Genomic DNA, 20680 nt, shown 5'->3' on the forward strand with positions numbered 1-20680 from the left:
AGGTGTTCTATAGGTTCACTGCCATATGTTTAGGTGTTGATTTGTGCTTATTTATCTAGCTCATGACTGCTTCTTCAATCTGAGAACTTAAATATTTCTTTCAGTTCTGAAAATGTCTGTCATGAATCCTCATTCTTTCTATTCTTAGCATTTATTATGTCATTTTTCACTTTTTGTTTCCTATCTTCATGACTTTTTTTTTGCACTTTTAAGCCACTCCTGTTTTTAATACTGTTCAATTCTTATCTGTCTTCATGACTTCTGTCACCTACCTGTCTCCACCATGTTCTATATGGTTTTCTTTCATACACCCTATAGTTTACTAGTTCTCTTATCAGCCATATCTAATCTACTGCTTTACTTATTAATTTCATGACTGTATTTTTTCTTTTAAAATGCCATTTGATTCTCTTTCAAATTAATTTTTATTTTCAACATTGTCCCTTTTTTTTAATGGTTCGTGTTCCTTCTTGGATCACTTTAATAACTTTAAAACATATATTTCAGATTCCTTCTTAGGTTTCCACTTATTTCTAGTTCCCAGGTACCTATTCACCCTTGTGTTGTACTTGTTCACTGTCCTACCTGGTGGCTTACTTCTTCACATGATTGGGATTCTCTATTTTAAGCTCATCTTCAGCGGGGGTTGTTTTTGTCTCCAGGAGTCCAAGTGCCCTGGATTGTGGATACATTCTTGCAGCAGTGCTTTGCATTTTTCGTCTACAAACCAAGACTCAGTTGTTTCAGGGTCTTGAAATCAAATGAATTTTCATTTCTCTATTTGTAACTTCCAACCCATCCAGGTGGTATAAACTTAATGCCCACACTTGCTTTTTGCATAGGTTCATGGTTTTGATGACTCATACGAAAGGCTTTGTTTATTTTCACAGTGCCCAAGCCAGACCTCAGGCTACTTTGCTATTTCTTTTGTGGGCAGAGTTCTTCTAGTTCCCTTTTCATGGATTAGATAGCTTTTAAAGCAGTCCCTCACCTTGCACAAGCCAAAATTCGTGTCTTTTGTCCCAGGTGGATGTTGATATTCCAGCCCCTAGTCCTTGTTCCAGGACTGATCCCTCTGTGGCTACAGCATCAGCTCCAGGAATTCCAGAAGATTTCCCTTTCCTTTTTCTTTCAATCTCTGCTATACATTTAACCTTAAAAAAAATTTTGTTTTTGCTTAATATTATCCAATATTTCTGTGTAATTTAAGCAGGAGTGGGGTCTGCATCAACTCAGCCTGCCATAAAGCTATTCATCTTTGTACTCCTCAGCCCAGAAGAGTAACTAGTCCATACCAGATGCTAAATGAATGAATGAATGAATGAATGAATGAATGAATGAGTTTTTCACCTCCAGAAGCAGATGGGAGCAATGTTCCAGTGAGTAGCTATCTCTCCAGGGGCACCAGAACAAACAGAACTTATTTTTTTTTTCTTTTTCTTTCCTTTTTTTTAGAATTTACTTTTCTATGAGGATGTAAGTAAAGAGAGTTCCTAGTAACAAAATGAAGAAAGAACAGGACTTCTTATGTGCTTTTTCTGTAAGTTCGGGAACAATGGGAACATTTAAGTGCCTTCCACTACTTGATATCTGAAGGTGGAGAGAAAGTGGACTGAGGAGTGGGTGCTCATAGCATTTGCCGGTGGCTCCATACAGCATGCTTACCTAGAGGAGAGACCGAAGAATTGCAGAGAATAGGACACTGGGCTTGTTTAGTTCCCCTTCTCTCCACTTTTAAGAAAAGCGTGCCTTTGGTGAGATATAGCTGTGGGCTCTTGTTTTCCTTCTTATGTCAGCCACCTTTGTTAGAAGCTGGTTATTGATGCCATGCCATTTTAATTCACACTCCTCTGCTAATCAATTACAGCGTTTATCCATTAATCAGGCATTCTGACAGAGTCAGTAACTGCTTTTTTGGATTTTGTGAGGGGCTGTACGTTATCCAGCAAGGAATAACATTCAGGAGCTCACTTTAAAACAGTGTGACTTTCCCAGGCTGGTGGACTTCCGGAGCAATAAACATCTAGTGGGGATTTCATATGGTGGTTTTTTAATATATTTGGTTGATGGGATTTTCTCACTGAACACTTCATTAATAGGGCTCAACATTAGTGAAGTGTGGACAGGTGTACCTCTGTTTAAGAAAAACAAAAACATCAAAAGGTAATTATTCCCATCATGTAATAAATGACGCATTCACCTAAAAGTACCATTAAATCATGAACTTCCTTCATTCATATTAAGTGTAACAATATCTTCTTGGCAGTGGGATTTGAGAGCAAAGAAACGTAAAGCCAGAATGTTTGGAGCTGCTACTGGAAAGCTAATCCAAAATTTAGAGCAAATATCTCTACACTTATAATCTGAGTCAAGAGGAAAATATTTTGTTAAACAAAAGCTGAGTTTATATACAAATTTCCTGAAGCCTGTCTTTTTACATAGAGCGTTTTAAACCTTTGTATACATGTGTATACACATTTAAGCACCCCTCTGGCTTTCTGATTTGTTACTGCATATTCAGATATTAAGTGTCACAGAAATTAAAACTTCTTCTTTTAGCAAGGGTAAGAAACAGAGGTGGCAACATTGAATTGGAGAGTTACAGTTTGGGTAGTTAAGTTTACCGCACATAATGATGGTAACAGGTTTCAATGATCTTTTTTTATGACAGATGTACCAACATTTAATTGTTTTTCATCAAGGGTGGAGAGAAAAGACACTTCTGTAGATTTTTCAATTCTCCTACGTGTCACTTAGCTGTCCTCACCATTGTCTAAGCTCCTTTCTCTCATCCTTTTTGCTGCAATGAGTTGTGTCATTCCCTCATGATCAGCACTTTTGTTGTCTTTGTTTTTTGCTGTACCTCAGAAGTCCATCTTTTCTTTCATCTCCTTCCCATTCATGCATGAGGGAACAGTTGTGCCCTGTTGTGGGGATGTTCCGCTGGGTTTCAAACAGTAGGGTTTCTTTTTATTCTCTTCTAAGTAGTACAATGGGGCTGAATGTCTGTTGCAGAATGCACACACTAATATGCCAGGTTATTTGGTTTCTAAGAAGTCAATAAAAATACTACATTTAGGCTCAGCCCTTGGCTTGCTTTTTCCCTGTTTGCCTTTCATGTCTTCAGTTATAAATCTGTTTGTTTGTTTCTGATTGTAAAATATAATCTTCCATATTAAATCGAAGCGTGGAATCAACAAACAGGAAAAATGTTCCTGGCGGTGGAGTATTTTCACACTAGCAGATTTGGCAGTCTGCACCCTCCCTCGATAAGAGCCTTGAAACAGCCGCCAGAGCTAATTAATGGCAGCTACAACTCAGAGAGGAAGAAAAAAAGAGAGTGGATCCCAAGTTGGTCTTGGCAAAACTTTACAGTGTGAGAGAGTACCACATCTCTGCATTTAGAGGTGTGCAGCTTTGACTATTTTCCCCCAGATTACCTGGCTTGATTGTTATTTTGGGGGGGAGGTAAGTGTAAGCATGAGTGTACCTAGTTATAAACACAGACCCAAAGGCCATCCCAGCAGTAAAAGGCTAAAGACATAAAAAGCTAGAGATGTCTTAAGACACTTTGTTCTCATATTCAGGAACAATCTTCAAAATCCTCCTTAATGAGGTCATAAAAGAAAAAAATGGAACAAGTGTTCCTTGTGTATTTCACTAGGGCACGCCATCGGGGTCACTTGCCACCAGTATCCTATTTAAAAAGGGATTGGGGTAGTTCAATCAAGCATTGCATTAAGAGAGAGACTTTGATTAATTCTTTCTCTTTTCTTTTGTGCCACAGATAATTTCAGTAAATTTGTGATACTTTCTGCTTAGCCATTGCGGAGGCTTAAAGTTCTTGATGCGTCATGCTGAGTATTAGCATTTATCGGGCCTACTTGGCTATGGTGAAGAGGAGTGTATGCTCCAGACAGCTCTCTAATCTTTGACAAGCAGGGCTGGTCTTTAAACATGACCATTATCTGAGACCTTAGCGTAGGGAAGTTTCTGCTCTCAAGTTGGTGGAAAGAAATCTTGGTGTAAAAGAAGGAAAAAGACTCAACAGTAAGGAAGATGCTGATTTATCATGGTTAACTTTTTTAAAGGTACGGGATCTGCCTCTTAACTCAGAAACGCACAGCTTGGGTAAGTTTCAGGGATGGCTCTCAAAGGAAACAAAAGCAAGAAAGGGACAAGTGAGTGCTACCACTGTGTGCTTTCACTGAGGCTGCTGTGGGGGAGTTGCAGATTGGCCCCGGGATGGTCAGGATCAGGTAGGAAATTGGATTCTATTGTCATTTGTTTTCTTTTATTTACCAACTTTGTTTGTTAAGAGGCCATCAGAGATATGAAGGGTCATTTTAGCACTACGCTGTAGAAACCTAGGGTCGAATGTTAACTCTTTTGGTTGTTTTGAGCTAGAAGCAAGTTAGGGTATATTTCAAGCACTTAGTTTAAAAAAACTCAGTCACATACCTATTGTATTTTATAAGCTGATTTTGAAAGGGTGTATCATGTTTACTTTATTGCAAATGCAAGGTCTGTTAGGTGTCTGTATATTTAGGTGTCATTGAAAAGTTGAATTTGGGTTCTGATGGACCGGAACGGCTCCCAGGGGCCATTGTGATGGTGTGTAAATCCCTTTTTGTTTGTGGTTTACTCACTGGATGCACTGGATCGGCTCTTAGGGCTGCTGCTTTCTGTTCCATTAATTCAGCCACTGCACATGCGCATGAAGGCAGCAGGTTAATAGTCCTGACTTCAGAAGATAGTTTTAGGTATGGATAGATAGAATCCCTTCTCTTCCAGTTGAACATTTGTTTTTCAATGGAAAGTGAGGTAGTTGGGTTTATTTTCATGAACTTATACATCAGATATGTTTATGTTAAGGCAACAAGTTAAGGCAAGATTTTAGAATTAATTTTAAAGTACATTTTATGATAATTACTGTCCTGCTAAAGATTTAATAGCCAATCATAAGGGCTTTTTAAATTACTAGTTTGAAATGAATAAGATACTCATTTTCTCATAGATTCTCTTTTGGTAGTGTTTCTAGATTAAAGACCCAAAGCTGAACTTATTCATTAAATACTAATTATTAAACTCCTACTTTATGCCAGGCTCATAGAATTATAACAGCATTGTTATTGTCAATATAATTGGTTTTTAACTTATATTTACAATGATTATTATAAATTGTGGAAACCTCTAAGTGTGTTAGTTTTTGATAATCAGCTTTAACTATGGGAGTGAACATGTTCTCTGTGAAGCATGTCTGTGAATAGATTACTCAGGCCTGATAAAGTTCTTGGACTGCTAACTTTAGTTGCATGATTGATAGATTTTTTTTTCTTTTCCTTTCTTTTTAAAAAAATATTTTAAAGTTTATTTCTTTAATCTCTACGCCCAGTGTGGGGCTCAAACTCACAACCCTGAGATCAAGAGTCGCATGCTGTCCCAACTGAGCCAGCCCGGTGCCCCGATAGATTTTTTCATATTTGAAACTGGAGAGAGCCTTAGAGGCAGAGTAGTGTCATGGAAAGGATAAAGGCTGTTACTTACTTTTCCTTACCTGAAAGGGAAGAGCCACCAACTGAGGGCTTGGTATGAGAATTAAGTTCTCTGACTGTGGTGAAGGAGCCACCGCGGGGCTTTGGCCACAGCAATGCCTCTGTGATTGGCCCTCCCCCCACTCCCTTATTCCCAAGAAATAGGTATCTACAAAGCATCCAGTGTTTACATTCTGATTCCCATCAAGCATGCTGAGGGCCAGGAAAGTTACCTGGTCATACTTTTCTCTGTGCCACCAAAAAGGGTGTGAAGGTGTCTATTAGGAAACTCATGCTGTGGAAAAATCCTCAAAGAGTTTTTAGGTTCGGGGAATACCCATTTCATTTGCTTATATGAAACATAATTGCAGACATTTTTAGTATACCCTATGGTGGAAATACTCCAAGTGTTGCTTTTTTACACAAAATCAGCATGATGATTGCTGAGAAGAAGGAGGTCACAGCCTTTGCTTTCTCTACAAAATCAGAACTTCCACCACATTTCTTCCAGGGTTGTAGGTTCTTTTTTGGATAAAGGTCTCAGAGGGCAGACAGGGTCTTCTCATAAAGTCGGAGGACTGTGATTCTCTGGACACCCCATCTTCTGAAACAAAGTGGAAAAAAGGAATGAACATAAGTACATTTCAGCCTCCCCCAGACCTCCTTATGCTCAGATCTAGGATCCAGTAAGTAACCAAAGTAGGCCACCTAGCAAATGAGCTGTTTCCTTTGAAACAGGTAAGTAAGAGATCTGGGCTTAAACATAGACCTAGTTCTCTCTCTGATAGCTAACGTATTATAAATGCTAGCTGAAGAAAATTGTCTTTTTTACCTTAGAATAGATATCATAGGAAATGATACCTTTTGCCTTTATTTACAAAGGATTTTAGGATTAATATTACAGATCTCATTATACTGCTTTTCACGTGTTTTATGATGAGAATTCCTCAAAATCCACTCAGTATAAGTTGGTCCTTCTCAATACTTAAACATAGCAGATTTTTTGAGGTATTTAAGACAGTTGTTGCTTCTGCTTTGGAATGCTGAAAACTTTCTGCATAATTTTGATCTGGAAAAATACTACAGGGCCTTGCTATTAGAACTAGAAAAAGCATAATGGCAAGGACCATCTCATTGTCTTCTTGTAGATCAGGTTGAAGGACTGTATTACATGTTCTTGCTCATAATAAGTTGGAAAATAAGTAGCACTGAAAAGAATGATCTGTACTGATTTTTCTTGTCTTTTTAAAACGTGAACCCTAAATGGGAGAGTGTGTTTTTGTGTGCTGCAGTATTCCTTATACATTGTTGGTGACCAGCAAATGTACCCAGCCATTTATATGAAGATAATGTATATGTGATCTTAGCCAAAAGGCCCTCCACTTATAGATCAGTTGCTAAACCTATCTTTAGTGGCCTTTTAGATTGGACTCCCTTTTCAGCCATCTGCTTGAATACCAATTATGCTTTGAGGAAAAGACACAGGAAGTGGTGGTTGATGGTGCTTGCTGTAAATGTGTCTCTGAGACACAGTTTCATCTGGTCAGTAAGATGTGTGCCTTTGGATACATGGGTCTGTTTGGGGCTCAGTATCCTCAGAGTTTGATGAGCTTTGGAAATGTGCATAAATGGAAGGATGGGAAAGAGAAACCAGAAGATACATTGCCTCCCCTTCCCACCCCTCCAGAGGGAACCAAAGAAAAGTGCAAATGGTCATCAGCCCATTGGCGAGACACTACAGAGTCATTGAACAATTCTTTTCTTTCTCTGTCAATTAGCAAAGTGTGATTTTCTTCTGTTTACAAAAGTTTATGAAAAAGGAGAAATGGACCACTTCCAGCTTGTACTTGAGTGTTTTGCATATTTGACTTTCCTGACCCCTAAATGCCCCCCACCCCAATCAGTGCTTTGTTACTATTGTTAGTGTTGTTGCCAGACCAGCTCCTGGCTGGAGGGTGGCAGGGCCTGGAGTGCTGTTGGGCCCCATCTTTCCAGGGGCTTGTCACCATAGCTGTGGGTGTCACCAGTAGGCGCTCAGGCAACTGTCCTCTTCGTTGGGCAATGAAGGTGTCACATTGCTTCTTTAATGTATTCCATCCAGTATCTGGGTCCACCTCTTGAAATTCAACTAACGTATGTTATAGAACTGGTGTGCACTGCGCCTGCAAGGGCATGGACAGTGTGGCAGGCCTGTGGGCAAATGGGCCCTACGGGGGCAGCCCAGCAGCCAAGTTTGGGCAGAGAGCAGTTGGCTACATCACTGGTCTCTTTGTTAGTGAGGATCAGGGATTGTCACTTGCAGCACTTGCCCTCTGTCTTTCCTCAGGACAGGCCATACTAGGTTGAAGAGGAGGGGCAAGGCAGTTCTCTACCCATGTGGAGATAGGGTGGGACTGGGTGGCCTCTGAGCAGTGGCTTGTAGGGGGGCTGCCCACACATGGGTCCCAGAGCCCAGGGAGCAGCAGAGCTGCTACTGAGATGTTCTGTAGGGAAGCGAAGGTGCAGAGACCACAGCCTGGAATCTGAGTGGGGAAGACCACAGAAACCATAACTAGGAGAGATGCAGCATGCAACCAGCCCAAGAGGTGAGCACCCAGAAACCCCAGAGTGGGCTTCTCTGGGAGGGGTTCAGGGAGGAGGGTCATGGCTTTGTTGTACTTTGTTAATATAGGCCGGATATTGGTAGCTTGCACCATATAAAGAAAAATAAATGAGGATGAAAGAGTTAAATGGATTAGTATAGTCAACATAGGGTTAGCAAAGCCTGCCTTAAAAGTTGACTTTTATTTAAAGAAAGAAAATCAGACCCGAGCCGAAGGCAGATGCTTAACCGGCTGAGCCACCCAGGGGCCCCTAATTTATAATTTCTTAAAAAAGTCTAGCAGCAGAATGCATGACTGTCTGGCTTGTTTTTTTTTTTTTAAAAAAGGAGACTGCCTCAAAGCATTGAAATAAAACTTAACTGCTGATTGCACCAAAAGACCAGAAACATTTGCTGTTGATTAGGCTGTGATGGGTGATGGAGAAAGCCCTACGAGGTTTCAGAAGTGAGAAGATAGAGGTGGTGGGGTGGAGGAGTGCTAGCAGGAGAGTGCTGATGCACACGTCTAATGCACAGAGTGTGGGGTCATGTGGACAGTGGCGGGTGACAGAAGGGGCACGGGGAGAAGGGAACCAAGAAATCTCCTGAGGGGGGGAAAAAAGGCCCAGGCTGGCACTTCTAACTTCTTTGTTTTCTAGCTAAGAAGTACCCTGAGTAACAAACTCCCCAGCACCATGGTTTCACATCGCGTTAGCTTTTCAGGAACCAGTACTACCGTTTTTTAGTGAGAACTGTCACTTGCTTGCTCCTCTGTTGGAGGCTACCAGGATGTCATATTTTGAAGCATGAGAAGTATAGGTACACTTGCACAAATAGTACCAGAGGCTGTGGATTTCAGCAGCATAGTCTGTTGGGGCTTCATTTTTGTTGAGGGCATATAGTTGTTTCTTTTCTTTCTTTCTTCTGTATGTAACATGTAAAGACTCCTACATCTTCCAGACCACATTGTTTTCAGGATTTCAGCATTATGTGGCAGCATTTGAAAGGTGTTACCTTCTTTTTTCTCTTTTCAGAGAGAAATAGGTTTCCTGTGTATCTTAAGCTATAATCCACAGGAGGATTATGATAATGAGTCACTGTTTTGTAATTTTGCTATTTTAAGTGAGTTTTAAATAAAACCTGTGGCTGTTTCATGATCACTGGGAACATACCCATAAACTTTAAGTGCTACAAATATCCTCAGATCTTAAAAATAGAGTTAAATATGAAAATATAGTGCTGTAATAAAAGAGGTTTTCATTACCTTCACCCTGCCTATCAACAGGACAACTTTATACTTCACCCAAAGATATTTAAAAATACATCAGCTTCCTTAGAAATCTCTTGACTGTGGGCGCTCAGTGGAGTTGTGGGACTCATGATCTCAGGGTTGTGGGTTCAAGCCCCACGTTGGGTGTAGAGATTACTTAAAATCTTTTTTAAAAAAAGGAAAAAAAGAAATTTCCCGACTATGTATCACTGTTTTCTATTTGAATGATTAACATATGCACATTAGTTAGTAGGTAGGTAGTGTAATTCCACTTGCTCTTCCAATTCTCTAAAGATAATTGTTATCATTGTCATAAAATTAAGGAAGGGAAATTCATATAAAGCTAATTTAAGATACTTGGTTTTTGCACTCATTTATTTACTCATTTATATATTTAATTAGCATCTGTTGTATACCTGGTATGGTGCCAGGGTCAGCAAAAAGGGTGCTTCCTAAAATTACAACTCCCTAAGATCGTGGCTCTTAAAATCAGTTCTTTATCTCTATTTTCCCCGCTCGAATATTACCTCTGTTCTGCCTTATCATTGTGATCAGAGCTTTGGGTTAATTTTTTAAGATTTTGTAATCCCAATAATGTGTAATATGCAATAGGAATGGTCAGAGAAGAGAAATCTTTAAGAAATTTTAATTACTGGGGAGCTGATTCTAGCAGAGAAATGATCAGACTTGTCCATATAGAGATGGAGGGCTGCTCAGGCTGAACTGAACCCCTGTTGTGATTGAAACTCTTTCCACTGTATTGTCCAAATTACTGCCTTAACTTCCTCCCTCTCCTCATTTGCCTATTCCCCTTGCTTTTTATCTTCTGTATTACCAGTGTACAACATAGTGGTGTTTAACTACTTCCTGAAATCGTTATTAGTCATCAGGAGCACTAGTTCGTTATAGATGTAGATGAATGGGTATCAGCCCATCAACTGTGAGTTGGACTAATTTGGAAAATATGGTTCCTTCCCTCAAAAGAAACTGCTCCTGCTCCTTTGGACACTTCTATAAAATAGCTATGTGCATTTCCCCATTTGTTATGAACGACTAGAATCCGTGTGTCCTGCTTGATGCTAGAACTGGAATTTAATCCACAATGCCGAGGAAGCTTTACCTAGAATGTCTGTCCACATGAAAGGGAGAGAAAGGCCTTACAAGTTCCCTCTCCCTTTCCGTTTTTGGTGAGCTTTCGACTTTTCTTCCCTGTGATTATTATTGAGCGGAATGTAACCCCAAATCTTTCACCAGATGTTGCCTTACAATTTTAAAGGGAAGAAGAAAATTATAATGGATGTTTTGAATGTGCTCAACTTTTGTTTTGTTCAGAGCCAAACTGAATGAGGCAAAGAAGTTAAAATCTTTTCTTGTTCCATCTGAGTAAGCATGAAAACCTACAATCCTTAATCTTTTAAAAGAAAAATAACCCTCCTCTGTTTGTGGGATTTCTGATTCATTCCTTCCACCCTGCTCCCCTGCTCTGCATTTTTGTAGTCAAATTCTGTCTGGACTTTTGTGAGCCAATAACCTTCCTCCTCACCCCACTCCCCTCTCCCCCCCCCCACCTCTACCCTGTGATCACACAAAGAGCAGGGAGCCCACAAAAGACTGAGTTTCTGGGTTTTGGATTTAAAAGGAGGATGAAATGCTGGAGCACAAAACTGATCTGTTAAAACTTTACCAAAAAAGAAATTTATTGGCTTCGGGATGGGGGGACTAAGGAAAGTGAGAGAAATTGAGATTTTTTTAAATGCCACAAATAGAAGCAAATATAATGTACTTTTTTTGTGGTTCACACTAAATTGACTTTTCTTTAGTGTAGCACAAACTAGATGGTGTGGCAGCAACTTCAAACCTCCCAAGTTAACAAGTGATATAAAAAAATGAGAGTTTCATGGGAGGGTAGTGGGGAGCCCTGGAAACTTTCTAGTTGTTGATGTCTCTGAATAATAACCGGGGCTGGTACATGGCCTGTGGTTTAAAGCTGAGGACCTAAGTCTTAATTAACCATTTTGCCCTGTTGCCACAATTGTGGTGATCCTCTGTGACTTGGGTCCTCTGTCTGTGAACTCTGGGTCTCCAGGGTGTATAAGTTTGTCTAAGGCTAAACCCTTATATAAATATTCTTTTTTTTTTTAAGATTTTATTTATTTATTTGACAGAGAGAGAGACAGTCAGCGAGAGAGGGAACACAAGCAGGGGGAGTGGGAGATGAAGAAGCAGGCTCCCAACAGAGCAGGGAGTCCGATGAGGGGCTCGATCCCAGGACCCTGGGATCATGACCTGAGCTGAAGGCAGAGGCTTACCCACTGAGCCACCCAGGCGCCCCACCTTATGTAAATATTTTAAACCAAGCATCCACAGGCCAAATTCTGCTCACCGCTTTTTTTTTTATACAGCCCTTGAACTAAGAATGGTTTTTCCAGATACATGCTTTGATAAGGGAATATTATCTTTAACTCCAATTAAGCAAAATGCTACCCTTCCAAAAAGAATGCCATTCTTCTCTTGGTTAGAACTGTATTACCAAAAGTTGTACTCAATTTTATTTTGAGTTTCATCAGTAAAAAACGTGTAGAAATTTGTGTTCTCTCTTGTTGTACAAGTCCCTATATAATATTGCAGCATTTGTCTCTCAGCTCACTAGCTGAAATAGTTACTATCTGGCCCTTTCAGACGTTTACTGAGCCCTGTTCTAGACTGTCCTACACAGAGGCAATTTTAAAGGAGTGGGGAGGCATCCTTGCTATCATTCCTCGTTTGAATATTTTATTTTCTTTTTTAATAGTGAAGCTCTTCTGATCAATACGGATCTAAGTTAATATGCTTTGGCTTGTGCAGTGCCCTGAGAAAACTGGTATCAGTTGTGAATGTGGCACAATATTGTCAGCAGCTGCACGTTTGAAAATTTAAAGTTACTGAATAAAATAAATTTAAAGTTACTAAATAAAGTTACTGAATTTTATATGTGTTTCCCTATGTAAAATAGGTGGTGATAATATTATGTTTCATACAGTTGTTGAAAGGATTAAGAGAGAAATATAAATAAAGAACTCAATAGATGTTAAAAAGAACAAAGTCTACCATTGAGAACTTAGGTTTGTTTACCTTAGGATGAGTACTGCTACCTTGTATTTTAACATTTTGAATATGTACAGATACACTGTCCCTTGTACACTTGGAGGTGCCTGAGTAATGCTGCTCCTAAACTTCAGGTAATACAAAATGTAATCTGGTTGTATCTTTTTTCAACACGATTCTGTTGGAAATACTTGTTTAAAATAGAATTATTACTTAAGACCTGTATATTTCTTTTTTTTTTTTTTTTAAGATTTTATTTATTTATTTGACAAAGAGACAAGGAGAGAACAGGTAGAGAGAGCTGCAGAGAGAGAGAGAGAGAGAAGCACACTGACCAGGAAGCCTGACGTGGGCCTCCATCCCAGATCCCTGGGATCATGACCTGAGCCGAAGGCAGATATTCAACTGACTGAGCCACCCAGGCACCCCAAGTTCTGTATATTTCTACGATAATTTTAAAGCATAAATAAATGGTATCAGAGAGCAAAATAGGGAGCTTTTCTGGTTCAGAAAATTTTAGGATATTGGGTTGGCACTCTTTTGCTCACTGTGACAGATTATAGGATCAGAAAAAGGACACTGTTTTGGTGTTTCCTATAGCTAGTATTTACATCTGGGAATCGCCCCCACATGCATGAAGGCAACATTTGGGTTAGAGGTGGGCATGGCATTTGCAAAGAAAGAAATCCACTGAAAGGCACCTGGGTGGCTCAGTTGGTTGAGCATCCAACTTGGCTCAGGTATGATCTCAGGGTCATGGGATCGAGCCCCGGATCGGGGCCTGCACTCAGCACAGGGTCTGCTTGTCCTTCTCCCATCCCCTCTACCCTTCCCCCTCCTTGCCCGTGTGCTGTCTCTAATAAATAAATAAAAAACGTTAAAAATATATAAACAGATTATATTTTTTTAAAAATCTCTGGTGATAATTGAGATGAAATCAGTGAGTTCACCTGTGCTCTTCCTCATTCTGTTGCACCCACAATGCACTTTTTGCCTCTGGAGTTTGCTCCCTTCCAAGGTTGTCACGGCCTCTGAGAAGCTTCTTTGAATGCCCCCTCACTCCTGGGCTTCCTGCCTCTGTTTGCCTTAGAGACCCCTGTCTTGGGTCTGTCTCCTTAGCTAGACTTTAGCTTCTCAGAGAGCTGATTCTCTCCTCATTGATATCCCCAGGGCTTGGCTTAGGTGTCCAATATCTGTTTGTGGAATCAATGAAAGAAATATTTATCTAACATTAACATAAAATGAGTGGCAAAACTCTTGACTTTCCTCCCTCTTTAGATGAGATTAATGTGCATAGATATCATGAAACATTATTTTAGAGTTGATTAAAAATTCACAGATAAGCCAAAATTGGTATCTAGCTGGTCCAGCTATTAAGTTCTGAAGACCTGGAGGGCATCATAGAGGAGATATAACTTGCCGTTTTTATTTTCTGCACTGCCGACTCTTAGCATGGATGTGGGGGCCCAGTCCCCTCGGTAACTGTGTTTCCCAGATGTGGCAGTGCCTCTCACCATCTGTGTGTGTGGGTGGGTGGATGGGTGCGTGGCTGGGGGTGTATGTGTGAGAACAGCACACCTGTAAAGAATCCTAGGCAGCACTCTGTTCCAGACCCCCGTGCCTAACTCACAGAGGTCAGAGAAGAGGAGGGGAAAGTGCCTTCTCTTTAATGAAGTAGCTATTATTGATTGACTTTCTATGTGTAGGGCATTTTATCAGGTGTTATCTGCTTTCACTGATTTCTCACAGCATCCTGTTGTTATATCCAACTCATAATACGAACCCGAAATATAGGGAGGCCAAGTAACATACTGAAGGTGTCACCAGACCCAGGTGTGCTGCATTCCAGAGCCCATGCCCTTAACTGCTCTGATTTCCTTACCACTTGCCTACTTTCCAGGGAAGTGGAAGAACAATTCAGAGATGTCAGGTCCTCAAAGCACACACTAGAGCTCGAGAAAAACTGAACTCAGAGCGTTGGGAGTTATGTCCTGGTTATTGTCCCCTTATTGTCACATAACTCAGAGGAGAGTCATCACACACCCCTGGACGTTGGTAGGCTGCAAGTTGCAGGCAAAAAATGAGGCAAACTGCACGAGAAGTACAACCTCCAACTTTTAGGAACAGCTAGCTCCCGTAGACTTGAATTCTAACCATTTTTGATGGATTGTGTGGAATTACATGTGAGTTAAATCCATTGAGTACCACGTGTTAAAGTTCCAGGCAAGGAGAAATGAGCTGCATGGTAATTGAGAATGAAGTTAAGGAAGAAAATTTTATTGTTAATCAAGGGCTTAATTGCCTCTGGGACATTTTAAATAAATGCCATGCCATACTTAAGGAGCAATATTCTGTAAGCGAGATGCAAAATTTCTTTAATTAAACCATGGTGGGTATTCCCTGATTGAAGTATCTGTCTTTATCTTCATAGTTAAGCCTTCGTGATTCATGTAACAACTCAATCAGGGATTGAGTAAATTAAGGGCTCCTTGAAAGAACAGATCAATTATATAAAATTGATTGGAATTATTTCTGGGACAGTCTTCATTGTACTTATTTGGACCAGAGCATATTTTTGGTGTATTTACTATTTAGTAGTCTTGTAGAGTAAGCTGTTTTTCAGCCTGCAAGGGACAGGTTGTGGCTGTTGCATAGTACAGCACAGACAGTTCTTAGAATTCGTCTGAGAAATGGAACAAATGTAAGGGTTTCTTGGCCATGGAGAAACCCAGTGATAATGACCGTCAATTAACCAATAAGGAAGTTGGTGAGTAAGTCGGTCAACAAACATGAGTGTGGCTACATACAAGGCCTTCGGCTAGATGCTGATAAATTTTCATCAGTGTCTATGGACTCTGAGAAACAAACTGAGGGCTTCAGAGGGGAGGGGGGTGGGGGAATGGAATGGACTGGTGATGGGTAGTAAGGAGGGCACGTATTGCATGGTGCACTGGGTGTTACACGCAACTAATGAATCATCGAAGTTTACATCAGAAACCAGGGATCTACTGTATGGTGCCTAACATAATATAATAAAAAAAAACATTAAAATAAAAAAAGAAAGAAAGAAGGATTCTAGGGGGAAAAACATCAACAAAAAAAAAAATTGTGTCAGTGTCAATGAGCCAAAGGGCTGACTTCTTATTGCCAACTGAACAGACTCAGATTCAGAAACAGACTAAGGAGATTTACAGGCTCTCTCATTGTATGTGGGGGAAAAAAATGAAAATTAGGTATTCAAAAGTTTTGACTTACTAGATTGCCACTTTGAGTGGGAGAAGCGCTTGAACGGAGCTTGGTAAAGTCTTGTGAAAAGAAGGGAGTAGGGGCTAGCACCTGGTATGGGGGTGGGGAATGAGCCGCCAGCACATCTGTCATCGTCCCACTCTGCATTCTCTTCTAGTTGGACACTCAGCTGCAGTTCTCATTGTGTCGTTAACAGAAGTCTTTGTGAGAATTCAAAAAGTACACAAGAGTGTATATCAGTGGCATTTTTAAAATTTAGTAATGGTTTGTTTCACCAAGCTAACACTGATTTCATTTAATTCTTAAAAAGAGAAAAATTACCATCTGAAGTTACTAAAATCTTCAAATATATGATCACTTCTATTTATTTATTTAGCGTGAGCTTGGGGAGGGACAGATGGAGAAGGAGAGAGAGAATCTCAAGCAGACTCTATTCTGAGCACAGAGCCCAACACGGGGCTCGATCTCACAACCCTCAGATCATGACCTGAACCAAAATGAAGTGTCAGACGCTCAGTCGACTGAGCCACCTAGGCACCTCTGATCACTTCTATTTTTCAAATTTTATTTATGTTGAGTAATCAGCAAATAACCTAAATAAGTAATCAAATAATGGCATTTTATAGAATGGGTTCATACTGAAATTATTACCCTTTTTCTTTAGGGTTCTTGATATAAAACAACCGAGCCTTTTAAAAGTGGTTTCGTTTTCCAGTAAACACACTTATAGACATACTTTGTGAACTGAGTACTTGAAAAAAGGAAATGAGAGAAGGAAAGAAAAATATTTGAAGTCATATCTTCATAAAGGCTCCATGGTGTTCGACACGTGTTGGCCAATTCAGGCCAGGCTCAAAATGACAGGTTCGATTTTGCTTGCTGCCCTGGGACCCCACTGGCCTGTGTGTCCCCTGAAAAGCCTCTCTTCCTTGTTGTGGACACATAGAAAGCCTGTGTGGTGTTCACCAGCTACAGAAGGGTCCTGTGATGGTTTAGATGTGAAATCACAACTTTTGGGAAGTGTCTGGAAACTTAACATTGTAATGTCACTGCAAATACAGAAATTCCTTTAAGATTTTACATGACTCAAAAGATTAATCTGTTTTAAAGATCGTGCTCTGGGAAGAACTGTATTTGTATAACTTGGACAGGAACAAGCCTATCTGCACATGGTCTGTGAAGAAAGGAAAATGAGCCACGCACTCCAGAGCAAAACTAGCTGCCTTCCCAAATAGCTATAAATACACCTTGTTCTTCAACCTATTCCCAAAGGACTCAAGCTTATTTTAAGAAATGCTTGTGAGCACAGGAAAGCAAAATGATATCTTAGCATTCCGTCCCGTCAACATTTTTTGATTCTTTAATATCATGTAAGATATATTTTTGAAATCACTTTTTCTGACTCCAGTCTATCTGCCTTTGGGAGCTCAGTCATGAATACACAACTCACATGGATACTAAGGGCTTTGAGGTTTCTCGTGACTTATTTGCCCCTGCTCTTTGCAGAGCGATGCGGAGCGTGTTTTCATTAAGTGCCCACTCACTCCCTGGTTGGGTTCAGAGGGTCTCAAGTCATCTCAAGAAAATTGCCATCTGAGCATGATGTTTCAAGACTCTGGTGTTTCCTATTTTGGGGGCTGCGTGGGTTCTGTTTGATCATTTCCCCTCGCTGTCTTGTGCATTCTAAATGCTGGGCTTGCCTTACTTCATATGCTTCCAGAGAAGGTATCATGAACAACTTGACGCCCATATTATGACTTAACGAGCTGGGAAGTCAGTGTGTGTATAGATTCTTCATCTCTCAAACTGAGATTTTTGATTCAGAGACAGGTTGCCTGTGGACACTTCCCAGAGGCTTTGGCTGCTTGACACACAGATTGTAATCACAGTAATTAGCACTGAATTTTCAAGTCCTGCTCTCCAGCTTGACCTGGCAGGGTTTAGTCAGCATGCACACAGCTGGATCAATCGCAGGAACTGAAGGACCCAGTTGTGGTGGGCATCATCCCTGGGGAGTTCCAGGGGAGCATGAGGAACAAAGGAGCAGTGCTGAGACCTGGGACTCAGGAAGAAAAAAAATATGATATTGATAAAACACCTGTCAGTGGGAATTGTGTTAAAGATTGTTACAAGGGACAGATCGCAGTACAGACTTTTTCCTGAAATTCATTATCAATGAATTAGTTTTTCTCCCTTTTGCTTAGTTCAGTTTTGGGTGTTCTTAAAATATCCCCTGTTAACAAAGTTTATGCTTCCTTTTCCTAAGAGAAAGTACCTGCCTATCTTAATCTAAAGCTAGTGAAGAAAACTGTAGGACACAAAATAGATACTTCGGTGGATCAGAAATGAAGTCATCATTTAGCACTCTGCCTTTAGGTAGCTTATCTTGAGCAGCACAGTTGGGGCAAAGAAGTGCCTGTGCCTGATTTTGAAATAGATTATCTGAGAAGTTTGGTGGTGGAGGTACAGAGACAGGGATTCAAGTTCAAGTAAGCTTCAGGGCACTTCTGTCATCCACTTGCTCTTCTCAGTCCCATGGGGAGTGTGTTACCTAGAAGGTAAGGGTGATAAGAATATGGCAGTTGGGGGGGATTTCAGACCCTTGATTCCCACCCATTAAGGGTTAATTATTTTGAATGGACACTCAAAGACTGAGCACTGAATAATAATAGGTTTAAACTTACAAAATACCTTTTTTTGAAGATTTTATTTTTAGGGTTGCCTGGGTGGCTCGACTGATGGCTTGACCATTAAGCTCTGCTTTCGGCTCAGGTCTCGATCCCACGGTCCTGGGATTGAGCCCTGCATCGGGCTCCCTGCTCTGCTGGGGAGGCTGCTTCTTTCTCTCCCACTCCCCCTGCTTGTGTTTGGTCTCTCGCTGGCTGTGTCTCTGTCAAATAAATAAATAAAATCTTAAAAAAAAAAAAAAAAAGTCACATGTTCCTCCGACTGAGCCAGCCAGATGCCCCACTTAAAGAAAATACTTAACTCACAGCACAAAACAATTTGAGTGTATATAGTGTGTCTAACACTGTGATCATTATAGTTGGGAAAGCATGTAGGCAGATTTTTTTTAAATGACAGATTGTTAAAAGTTTGGTTCTTTTAGAGATGGAAACACAATTGGTTCCATTCTGCCATTTTGCAAATCAGTACTTCATATATATTCTTAAGCTTTGAGGAAATACTTTTACAATTTTTAGTTGTAAACTTTTGCACTCAAGTTGCTAGAATATTTGTGTGGAAAATGAGGGCAGTTCTGTGTTAAAATGAACTGTTGTTGGGTATCTCACTCGATAATCATTTTGTGATTTGAAGGTTAAATCATAGAACTCTCACATGCACACACATAGTTTTTAGGCCACAATTACGTTTGCCAGGACTTGTACCTTAGAAAGTATTTATAGATGCTGCCGTGAAATGTCCTGTTCTAGTGATTACATCTGCTTCCACAATGTACCTTATCCTGAGAGTAACCTGGTGTCTTTTCTGAAAAGTTCCTTAATGTCCAATAGCTCATTCAGGCATGCACTTAGCATTTTTTCCAGAAATTCTTTTGTAAATCAACAGGAAGCCTTCTTTCCTGGTTTTATTATAAAGGGGGAAATGATGGTAAAACTTAAACACACATTGTTATTTTAACATCTAGTCTTACATCTGTTGAGTTGTGTTTTTACTTAAAAATATTTTAGCCAAGAATCAAAACCAGAGAATTATGCCTGTTCCCAAGCTTCTGCCAACGATGGATGGCTCTTTGTTAAAGGCACACAGCAGAAAACACTATGTTAAACTCTTGTTGGCTGAAAAAGCCAAATCAGAAGCCTGAAAGCTTCAGCACTTAATTTTTCTTAATGATTTAAGTAAATTGCAGTAGATATCTGTGCCAAACTTTTAAAACATCTTGCATTTAATAAGTACCTGTGGAATTAGACACACCATAAATTTACTTCAGATTTTCTTAGTAAGTTTGGGTTTTCAGATAGCTTCTACCTGTCATATGTTAGATCCTACAAAGCTGTTCCATTTCATGTTGCAGAGACCCAGCCAACATTGGTACACATTTTTTTTTCCTTAACTCCAAAAGTTGTATTGGGACAGGGACTGTTGAAATCGGAAAACATAAGTTGTTTTCTTTTTTCTCCTTCCTGCCCTTCTATGTTTACTTCATTTTGTAGCTGGGGATTGTAGGGCTTTTTCACCTCAGACTTTTGCTCTCCCTCTTCTTTTCTTTTGCTTTACAATTCACACTAGGACAGGGTGGTAGGCTTTTTTGTTCTTGTTTTGGGTTTTTGTGGGATTTTGTGGGGAGGGTGTTTTTTTTGTTTTGTTTTGTTTTGTTTTTTGCATATTCTGCTTTCCTTCAGATATTGTTGCTGACCAAATTTAAAACACTACAGTGTTTAGGATCCCTGCAGGGCCATTTTAAGTATTTGGACCCGCAGAGGGCCCCAAGCAATAACTACCTGAATTGCTTTTAATTACACAATATAGCTGCATCATTTTACTTCAGATTCTTTTTGATTGATACTGCAAGGCAGTTGTAACCGCGGATGATGGGATTAAGTGCCTCTTGAAGTGACTTTAGCTTCTTGTGGGAACAAAGGGAGAGAGGAGAACACTTAGTCCCTTTTTGCCTGAACTGCCTTTTTCTTCGCTTTCGTATAAAGAAATACAATTAACAAACATTATCCCCAGAGGTAAATTGAAATGTACATGCAGACAAGAACTGCTCTTGACTGCAATTAGGCATATATGATCCAAGGTATTCTGACCATTCATTAGTGTTAATTGTTTGAGAAACAAGCCTAGAACAAATGATTAAAATGTAGGCGCCATAACTGGGATTATTAGCATGTGTGATAAAATGTGTGCTCTGCAGCTGTACTAATAAAACGCTTTAGAAAGTGGCTTTGATTAGACAAATGCTTGGTTTGGCTCTGTGGTGAGCTCTTGGTGTTTGCTCAA

The 20680-nt window shown here is 40.1% G+C and overlaps 1 protein-coding gene across 5 annotated transcripts in view; it reads left to right on the top strand.

Annotated features, from left to right (window-relative positions):
• CLYBL (citramalyl-CoA lyase) overlaps positions 1-20680 on the top strand; it is a 246337-nt gene that overhangs the window by 101154 nt on the left and 124503 nt on the right. Inside the window, exon 1 of one of the 5 annotated variants that reach the window (XM_008684999.2) lies at positions 4134-4259. The exons of the other annotated variants lie outside the window; for them this stretch is intronic. Coding sequence (XP_008683221.2) covers positions 4246-4259 — 14 coding nt within the window. The 5' untranslated portion in view covers positions 4134-4245. Of the gene's footprint in view, positions 1-4133; positions 4260-20680 lie in introns of those variants that run through there. 5 annotated transcript variants of the gene reach the window in all.

The sequence above is a fragment of the Ursus maritimus genome, unplaced genomic scaffold (genome assembly GCF_017311325.1).
Source record: "Ursus maritimus isolate PB19 unplaced genomic scaffold, ASM1731132v1 scaffold_10, whole genome shotgun sequence".
Taxonomy (NCBI): Eukaryota; Metazoa; Chordata; class Mammalia; order Carnivora; family Ursidae; genus Ursus; species Ursus maritimus.